Source organism: Stigmatopora nigra, chromosome 15 (genome assembly GCF_051989575.1).
Source record: "Stigmatopora nigra isolate UIUO_SnigA chromosome 15, RoL_Snig_1.1, whole genome shotgun sequence".
Taxonomy (NCBI): domain Eukaryota; kingdom Metazoa; phylum Chordata; class Actinopteri; order Syngnathiformes; family Syngnathidae; genus Stigmatopora; species Stigmatopora nigra.
Window position 1 is genome coordinate 10799716 of NC_135522.1, and position 10385 is coordinate 10810100.

Here is a 10385-nt window from a genome sequence, read left to right on the forward strand (position 1 = left end):
AATGCCATACCTGTAAACCTCTGCCGATAACTGCCCTTATAAACGATTATGATTCCCCGTTCAAAGCCCCCAAAAAACGTACAAACACCGTACGACGCATGTTTACTCGCAGTAACTCGTTTCTTACTAGGTGGCTCCTCCATCCTTGCTTCCACGATATTTACTCTATGTATATATACGTATGCGCATGTCATCCTTTATCGATATTGCCGTACGTACCGCTAAAAAAATACATACGATTGAGGATCATTTTTGCTGGTATACTGTGACAATAGTAACGATCGATGACAGTAGCGTCGTTGGCTACCAGCCTACGAGACTAACTGGATTTTACCCAAAACGGTCTTGTTGTGATCGGTTTTCATAAATATTGGCGATTTTTTTTACCTTTTTTTTTCTCCGTACAAAAATCGGTGTATGGCGTACATGATTTGAAATGGTAAAAAAAAATTATAAAATACGTATAAAACGTACAAATTGACAGGTATGCAATGCACCTGCCGTAACCTTTTTTGAACATTCATATCTGACTCATTTAACAATCCTTAGGCTCTGATCAGGACCATAAGTATAGTGCCCGGCTAGCATAAGAAAGTGGTGCTTGCTGCTTGTTAAGTTGTTCCATTGATGTTTAACAGATGAAGTGACTTGTCGCATATATGCTTCATTTCAATGCCCTTTGTTGGTAATGAGATGCGTCTCAGCTGCCCTACTTCTAAACGTGGTACCAATTGAGACCGTTGTCCCAAAATACGAGTGTGAGAGTGGATGATTGTTTGTCTCGCACACTGCAATTGGCTCCCAACCAATTGAGGGTGTGTTCCCTTCCTTCTGCCCATAGTTGGCTATAATAGGCTACAGCGTCCCCGGGAGTTTAAGCGATATGGAATATAAAAGAATAATTGTATCGTTAAGTATAACACATTGCCAATTATTTCCAGAAGCAGACGTCAAATCTATTTTGACTGTGATCGTCGGCAGCAATAAAACAATCGTAACCAGACACTCAAGTCAAATTGGAATCTCACCATCAATGGAAGGGCCACAATTCCTCAATGCAAAACTTCACAGTTGGAATGGATTTGGTTTCTGTGGCAGTGAGTGTCTGGCAATGGCAGTGAATGAGTTCAGGGCTAGAAGCAACACAATAATGATACTTATGATAGGGATACAGCCCAGTGGAAGTGTGGTTGGCGCGTCGGCCTCACAGTTCTGGATTCAATCTCAGATCGGTTTTCACAGTGTGGAATTTTCAAATTCTCCCCAAGATTGTGTGGGTGGGTTTTCTACTAGGTACTCTGTTTTCATCCCACATCCCAAAAACATACATGGTCGCTGGTTGAAAACTATAAATTCCCCCTAGGAATGAGTGTGAGTGTAAATGTTTCAACTCAGCCAATCCCCATAGTTCGCTGGGATAGGCTCCAGTGCCCCCCGCAACCCTTGTGAGGATAAGCGGTTCGGAAAAATGAATGAATACATCATTAGGACATTGAAAAAAAAACAAAATCAGGTGACCCGGGCTCACCTGCAGAAAAATATGTTCACGACATCCCAAAGACAGGTTTTTCTTCATGTTTGAGTATTTTTTTTTATCAAGACTAGTGTCCGACTCAACATTATCCATTGGCATCTGTGTGCTTGTCTATAGACATGTTTTAAAGCATCTGTGGTTAGATGTTTGAGCAGTAGTAAAAGGTCAGAGAATCACACTGAGTGTGCAGAGAGTGCACAGTGCTGTGTGACATCAGGATATTTTGACATGCCCAACACGCAGCAAGAAAAATATGTGAAATATGGATTGCAAAAACCAAGAATGAACATTATAGCCCATGTAAAAACTAGATTTTTAGCAGTAAAACTCAATTTAGGTTATGCAAACAAATTGCCAAAGTAATTCTTTAAAACTGAATAAATATGATACAACATGGAATAAGTCACATTACAGGTAATGTGTTCCACAGCCAAAATTTGTATGACACCTTTGGATAAAAATGTATGTGGGAACATCTGTTTACCCCCAATATGATGTGATTTCCCTCTTTTTGCCTCTTTTTGACAAGAAAGGTTTAACAACCCCTACATTGTTGTGCCAATCGACACTGATAATACTCTCAGTACACACTGCAGGTTGAAGGACTTAAGGCAGAGATCTGGGACCTTTTTGAACGAGAGAACCAAAAACAACTCTACACTCCCATTGGTGCCTTTTGGACTCACCTCTCTCACCAGCGCGTTACACATTTTAGCTTGCAGGTAAGCCCAGAGCCATATGCAACCATCATAAGTTCCATGTATGGCTTATGAGCCATAGGTTCCCTACACCTGACTTAAACTAAACTGGGTATTTCTATGAAAGTAAAGTAAAAATACTTAAGGACATACATTCAGCTTAGAGAGTCGGTGTCAGTTGCTCAACAATGCTACAAAGTGTAGCATGCATTGTGTGTCAGACAAATAAGGTTTCCTGTTTGTCCCGCATTTTTTCGCAAATATTAACTGTTATACCGGCATGTCCCCTAAATGGTTGCCAACTGCTGCTATCTTGTGGGCATCAAGTGAAATGACATGCACGTGTCCCGCTTTTGTTTGTCCCTCATGGAGAACCATAGGGTGGAGCACGCGTCGCCATAGCAACAGAGAGCTTTGGGTACCAAGACAAGCAAGCTAAATGCATTTTTTTAAACTATAGTCTTCTCAAAACAGAATTAGGCATACTCATTCCAGCCAGAATGGCTACAAGCAGTCCATCTGTGTTTCTTCTCTCGGTAAACGGACAGATTGAGGGAGCAAATGTGAGTTTATCTTCGTTTTAGCCTGCTGGTAAACACTAGCAGTTAGCATTAACGATGCTTGACATGTGTGAAACATGTTTGTGACCCTGTTGTGCAAATCCAAAAACAGAATTAACCTTTTTTAAATGACGCTTTTATTTTTAGTTCCCGTATTATGACAACTTGTACTGCAAATACTGCTTTGTTTACGGCCAGGACTGGATACCCACGACAGTGAGTATACCCCGTCATCTCGAACTATCTTCGCTTAAACAATAACTTTTTGGTATTTTTTTTGAAAAAATATACATATTTTTTTAGTTTTTTTAAAAAAAGAAAATTGTTAATTTGTCAATTTTCCTGAGAGCCTATCCCAGCCAAATATGGACACCAGGCAGTGGGCACTTTGAATTGGTTTACAGCAGGGGTGTTCAAACCTGTCCTCGAGGGCCGCTGTGGGTGCAGGTTTTTTTTTGCAACCGATCCAGCAAAGCCACTTTATCCATTGGGATTTCTGCAGAAAACAAGTAGCACCTGACTGCAATTCACTGATTGCACTTGTCGGACACCAGATTGGCCAAAAGGTATCCTCTTTATGAGTTGGAATGAGAACCTGCGTGGAATAGTTTGGGGGTTTTCTCCAGGTACTCCGGTTTCCTCCCACATTCCAAAAACATGCATTGTAAGCTGATTGGAAACTCTAAATTGCCCATAGGTTTGGGTGTGCGTGTGAATGGTTGTTTGTCTCCTTGTGCGCTGCGATTGGCTGGCCATCAATTCAAGGTGTCCCCCACCTCTGGCCCCAAATCAGCTGGAATAGGCTCCAACACGCCCCACGACCCAAATGAAAATAACCCTAACCCTAAGTGGTGCAGAAAATGAGATGAAATTGTGTTTACATTTTAGGACTTAGAGGTTTTGTGGTGAGCTTGGTTGTTAAATGTTTGGATTTCTGGCATTAAATTGCATTCTAAGTGGTCATAAAAAGGTTATTAAAGATCCTAAAATTTAGCTTGTTGGTATTTGTAAAACCTTGTCTTCTAATTGTTGTACAAATTCGTTTGTCTCATGTGACCAATTTATTTAGAGCCAGTGTGACAGCTAATTATTCCCCAAAATGCACTTGCTCATTTTTGATTGACAATGCCAGATGATTATTTACTATAGTAACTACTCTGCACTATGCTACCTTATATCATACCTGTCAACTTGTACGTTTTACACATATTTTATACGTTTTTTTTACCATCGACTTTTGTACAGAGAACATTTTGGTTTAAAAAAAATCGCCAATATTTATGAAAACCGATCTCAACAAGACCGTTTTGGCTAAAATCCATATAGTCTCGTAGGCTGGTAGCCAACAACGCTACTGTCATCGATCGTTACTATTGTCACGGTATACCAGCAAAAATTATCCTCAATCGTATGTATTTTTTTTCGCAGTGCGTACGGCAATATCGATAAATGATGACATGCGCAGGCGTAGATATACATAGAGTAAATATCGTGGAAGCAAGCATGGATGAGCCACCTAGTAAGAAACGAGTTACCGCGAGTAAACACACGTTGTACGGTGTTTGTGCGGTTTTTGGGGGGTTTTAACGGGGAATCATAATCATTTATAAGGGCTGTTATCGGCAGAGGTTGACAGGTATGTTATATTTAGAATTGTTCTTACTAAATTGTCAAGTTTGTACCTTCATTTTTTCCCCACATCGCAAAAACATGCATGTTGAACATTCAAACAAAAAGATTCACCTGTGCTTCTCTGCAGGGTTTGGAGGAAGGCATCACTCAAATAACATGTAAAAGGAAAGAGTCGTCACAAAAACTGATATGGAACTTCCCACTGGATATAACCTTCAAGAGCACAAACCCCTCAGGATGTGCGTATCTCTGTCAAACAGAAATACACAGATTAATATAATAATTTCAATTAATGTGAGAAAAGAAATGTTTTCTTATAAATCTCATTTGCTCTTTTAACCTAGGGCCCCAACTTGTGTTGAGCGTGTATGGACCAGATATATTAAACAACGATGTGGTCAGAGGTTATGGATCAACCCACATCCCATTGACACCTGGAAAGTCAGTGCTTCCCTTATCAACTCTATGTCTTACTTAACTACTATAATCAGAAAGCCTGTTTTTTTAAATTGTGTGGTTTTATATTGCTATTAGACACACACACACACACCTGCCACGACACTCAAGACCCGAAACATTATTCATTAATTAATTTTCATTACCACTTAACCTCACAAGGGACGTACCCAAGTCAACATTGGGCACCAGTCTAGGGACACCCTGAATTAGTAGCCAACGAATCCCTGTGCACGAGCAGACAGACAACCATTCACGCTCACACTCATACCTTGAAGCAATTTAGAGTTTTCAACCAGCCTACATGTGTTAATACTTAAAAATAAAAAAGTAATTTCCAATACCACTTAACCTGACAAAGTTGGTGGTGTTACTGGACCTTATCTTATTTTCTGAACCGCTATAACCTCACTAGGCTTGAAGGGGGTGCTGGAGTCTATCTCAGCTGACTTTGGGCCAGAGGCGGGGGATCCCCTGAATTAGTGGACAGCCAATTGCAATGCAAAAGGAGACAAACAACCATTCACGCTCAGACTTATACTTAGGGGCAATTCAGAGTGTCCAATCAGCCTACCACCCTGCATGCCTTTGAAATGTAGGAGGAAATCAGGGGATACCCTTAATTGGTTGCCAGACAACAATAGGACGAACACCCATTCACGCTCACACGCGTCATACCTAGAGTGTCCCTAAAAAATATTTGTATCGAAAATAGATATCACAAGTTCTTTTCGTTTCTAAGGCGCCTAGCAAGTGGTTATTGCATCTAATTTTAAATGTGTAAAACATTTTTAATTCTTTGCTGGTCCACAGACATACAAGGATCCTTCCGATGTTTGTTCCTGAACCCACATGGAGACTTCAAAAGTTCACAAGGTCAGTCGTTGGGTTAATATTGAATTGGATGCTTTTATTGTCATTATTTGTTCATGCATTCATTTTCTATGTAATTATCCTCAAGCAAGTTGTAAGGGGAGCTGAATCATATCCCAGCCGACAATGAGCTTTTGGGAGGGTATACTTTGAATTTGATACCAGCAACTCCCAGAGTTCGAAGTATATAAATACCCAAATGGAGTAGAATAAAAATCCTGAAAACTGAGAAGAGAAAAACATTTCCCATTGGCTACAATTCCAAAATAGTAAATTTCATGTTTCCATTCATTTCCTTGAATCTTTAAAACTTAGTCTACACCTTGAATTAATTTCTATTTTCTCAATCATTATTGTAATTCTAATTCTTCTGGACCTAATTGTATCTGTGTGCCACAATTGAAGCCCATTTCGTCTAGTTTTTTAGAGAAGATCCTCAGGCGTTCCTGGGCCAGCCAGAAGACATCGTCTCCCCAGCGTGTTTAACTGTCTCGCCGTCTCCATCTAAGCTTATTGTCTTTTTTTCAGTTGGCTCTGGGGACGTCGACCCGAGTACACAGACCCAAAAGTAGTAGCCCAGGGTGAAGGGCGAGAAGGTACGTGTTGAAGGATGGACTGGTTATCAATGTCTATATTTAGGATCTTTACCTATTATTAGGATCAAAACCTCACTATAAATATGTTTTTGTTTGAATGTCCAACATTTAAAATACAATATCTGAGTGAGATATTAGTGAATATAAGTGAATACACCTCCCACATTTCAGCACATTTTTTTTCAGTTTAAATGTGTTCCATCAAAATACAGCCATTAATGTCTAAACTAATCACTAAAAAAAACTGAGGATATTCAAGACCTTAAGGTTCGCTACCTTCCATTTGAGGATATCCCAGAGATATACAATTGAGTTTCGATCAACAAAAATAATGTTTGATTCTACTTAATAAAAAAAAAATGTTTTCCATACCACGGCGGCAATTGGCTGGCCACTGATTCCTGGTGTCCCCCGCCTCGTGCCCAAAAGTCAGCTGGGATAGGTTCCAGCACCCTCCGTAACAGTTATTAGGATAAAGCGGTTCAGAAAATGAATGGGTTAATTGTCCACACCACTTAATCTCACAACGTTTGTGGGTTTGCTGAAGCCTATCCTAGCTGACTGTGGGCATTAGGCCAGGGGTACCCTTAATAGGTTGCCAGAAAATCACAGGGGCCACCTCGTGGTGTAGAGGTTCACTCGCCTGACTTCAGTGCGGGCAGGCACGGGCTCAAATCCCGCTTTTGGTGGTACAATGGGACAAACACCCACTCACACTCACACTCATCATACTTCGATGCAATTTAGTTTCTAAACAATATTTGTATTGAAAGGACAGTGTATTACCTTTACCCTTAGCCCCTTGAGCAAAGCAGGAGTTATCGCAGAAGTATGTTTGGGATCATGTTCCTTGTCTTCCTTGTCATGTATCCTTGTCTTTGTACCCCTCACGTGGTTTCAACCATACAATGTATGTTAAAGAAAATCTAAATGACATTAGAGCACGTTTTTTTGTGTTGAGAAGAGAAAAGCTGTTTGCAGAAATGTTACACATGTACTCACTTGAGGGGAATACTGTGTACAGTATTGACATTTTGTATAAAACTAGTCATATAATTTGACATGGAACCTGTTCTTTTTGTGTTACAGTGACAAGAGTTTGCTCCCAAGGATTTGTTACAGTCATCTTTAACATCATAACAAAGGACATAAAAAAACTGGGCTATGATTCAGGCCCAACCACGTCTCCAAACACACAACCATGTGCCACCACCTCTGGCTGGTCAACAGAGGAACAGACCAATTAGTGATCACGTGGGCCTGGGGGTCCAAGTTTTCAAGTCACCCTGAAATCTGCCTTCATTTGTTAAACAAAGCAAATTACGCGGGGAATGGGTGGGTTCTATTATAATGTATTTGAACGGTTAACTTAATGGCTGCCATTGTCAGTGATAGCAAGCAATTCAATCTATGTTGATCTTTGCCATACTTGAATTGGATATCCATTGCTGTCAATAGTAGTAAAGTTGACCACTCAAAGCTTTCCTTCCCATTTGAAATGTATTTGATGTATACAAGCGTCAATGTGAGTTAATTAGAAGGGCGACAAGCAACAAAATAATCCAAATGTGTATGGCTCTCATTCGATTACATTTAGTCAAATTCTGAAGAAAAAAAATACGGACATTTTAATTTCCTACATTAAGTTCAACCAGTGGTGGTCCGTCAGGGCTTTCAAGGCCTCCTCTGCTGGTTTAAGAAATATCTGAATCATATATTATATTTTGTCCATCAATACTTATTGAATAATTCCAAATTGTCTGTTAGCTTCCTTTCATTGTTTTTCCCCGTGGTTGCACTGGTTCCAGATGTGCGTTTTCATATTGAAGGATTTATCCAATCACATTTCAGCCATTATTTGTTGCCAGGGTCAGTAATCTGCCTCAAGGCCTTCACAATCAGTTCTGCGGGCTCTGCTGCATTAAACAAGCTTCGATAAGACTGTTGCTTTAACCAATCAGATTTCGAGTTGGCAACATCACAATGCCATGTCGCAAGCGTAGGGATACGTCATCGCTTTCACCAACTTTGATTGGCTGGTGATAGATTAGGTGGGGCTATTCATAGGGTGGATTAGCCAGAGCTACCAAAATGTATCTGGAGCGAGCTGCACAAGCAAATATATTGTTGTTGATTTAAAGCCATTTTCAAGACGGACTTTTCAAGAGAAAAAAGCTGGACATCATTAAGAAAGGTCAAACAACTCCAAAGCAAGCAAATCTGTCACAACCGGCAATAAACATTTTCAGCACTAAATCGAATAAAAACGTATGCCAGAAATACAACTCCATTTGGCTCCTGGGCTAATGGAAGTGCTGTTTAACTAGCTCTGCCTCATGTTAAAGAATATGAATGCAACACATTGTTGGTTTAGTAAGTAAATTTTTGGTTCAGACCAAATTCTATATTTTCATATTTTGCTGCAAACAGTAGGTTGGTCACCCCTAAATCAGGGCAATTGTGCCAATTTATTTTGAGGACAACATTTTTTACTACTGCAGATGTCAAAATGTACTTGACTAGAAGTTTTTAAACTGTAAATGTTTTTGTAAGTGTCAATTGTATATTTCCCTTTTTCAAATATTTTTACATAAAGCTTTGATTTTAATAGGTATTTATCATGGTTGAATGAAACGCTACAAGACACTGACAACCATTACAGAGCTGAAGTGATATACATTTTATTTTGAACCAATGCAGCTAAACTCCTCCTCATGTTGTGTCCTGCTGCGCTATTTTTGTTAAGATGCCGTTAAGATTCCACGGTGACGTTTCCTAAAAAAAAAAACATTACACAGAATAATAAAAGATCAACGAAAGAATGGTATGTTACAATAGTACAAATGATAAATTATATTATACAGTTATAATGCCGACAGATTGAGCACATCGAATAAAAAGCAGCCTGCTCCCAGCACTATGAGAAGGGTAACTAGACAAATGTTGAGAATTTTTTTTTAAAAAAGAAAAAAAGTGGCTATTAATGCATTTAAAAACAGTCTCTACGGTCAGTTATTTCTCTCAAAAGCATAGTGAATACAGAATGATGCATCATGAGCTTGCCACACACTGGCCCCATGTAACTATACCACTACTGTACAGTCAAAAAAGTGGTCATTATAAGTGTTGTCTAACAGTTCAATTTTTTTCCCTCTTTTAATGCAGCCATCACATTTTTCCATCATGGCTGGAATATTAGTAAAATAAGGAGAGGGAGAAAACAGGACATGTTAGTTACTATTCTATATTAAGCGCAGTTCAATAAACAAATAGCAAAGCCCACTTTGCAGAACATCAGCCATTCTTTTTTTTTTTAAATCATCTTAGTTAATAATTGCATATTTTTGTTTGTGATTAAAAAGCTTTGCTAGGCTTGTATGCATTCCATCCATACATACATTCATCAGCCAGAAAAGAAAAACAAAAATAGATCAACAGCTTCTCTGCTTTGTCCAACTCATGCAGAATTGAAGCTGGACCTCCTTCAGCCTGAGATAAATGTCTGCATTTAGAGCATAAATGAAGGGTCATGTTGAGCTAGCATAGCATATAAAAAGGGTTCGGACGCAGACCAGACACCAAAAGAAAGAAAAAGTAAAAATATTGGCAGTGATAGACAATTGAGGAGATAGTTGTTTCCATCTCGTATTATACAAGCTCAGTTTACCTCCACTATAGAAACACTTAGCACAAACTTAAAATTAGCACTAAAAACATGGATTACTAACAATGGAGTGTGCATCTAGTAACAGACAATTACAATTGAGTTGTGGCACTGATGCTGGGTATACTCTGGGGTAAAAACGTCAGGGGGACATCTCGTAAATCAGTCGCTATGACTTTGGTAACTGTTGTGCTTCTAAGGAAAGAATGTCAAACTCACAGGGTGAAACACAAGAATGGCCTAATGCGGAATAAAATACCTAGAAGGCAACTCAACAACATAAACTTCATCTGCTAATAATTACCATAAGAACGGAAATAGGAACACCAAGTGTTGCACCGATACAAGCATCAGATATGTGGCCCTAAAATG

At 39.4% G+C, this 10385-nt stretch overlaps 1 protein-coding gene across 1 annotated transcript; it reads left to right on the forward strand.

Annotated features, from left to right (window-relative positions):
* Positions 1–2611: 2611 nt before the first annotated feature.
* Positions 2612–9302, forward strand: b9d1 (B9 protein domain 1). Its single transcript, XM_077734047.1, has 7 exons — positions 2612–2795; positions 2940–3008; positions 4552–4663; positions 4769–4865; positions 5694–5756; positions 6282–6349; positions 7439–9302. The coding sequence occupies exons 1-7, from the start codon at positions 2733–2735 to the stop codon at positions 7594–7596; spliced, it is 630 nt and encodes a 209-aa protein (XP_077590173.1). The 5' UTR covers positions 2612–2732; the 3' UTR covers positions 7597–9302.
* The last annotated feature ends 1083 nt before the right edge of the window (positions 9303–10385 follow it).

Excerpts from the sequence above, each read along its gene's own strand:
- b9d1 (XM_077734047.1), top strand. The coding sequence starts at position 2,733 with ATGGCTACAAGCAGTCCATCTGTGTTTCTTCTCTCGGTAAACGGACAG. Across the intron at positions 4,866-5,693 it reads ATCCCATTGACACCTGGAAA|ACATACAAGGATCCTTCCGA; the intron begins GTCAGTGCTTCC and ends GCTGGTCCACAG. Across the intron at positions 5,757-6,281 it reads AGACTTCAAAAGTTCACAAG|TTGGCTCTGGGGACGTCGAC; the intron begins GTCAGTCGTTGG and ends TCTTTTTTTCAG.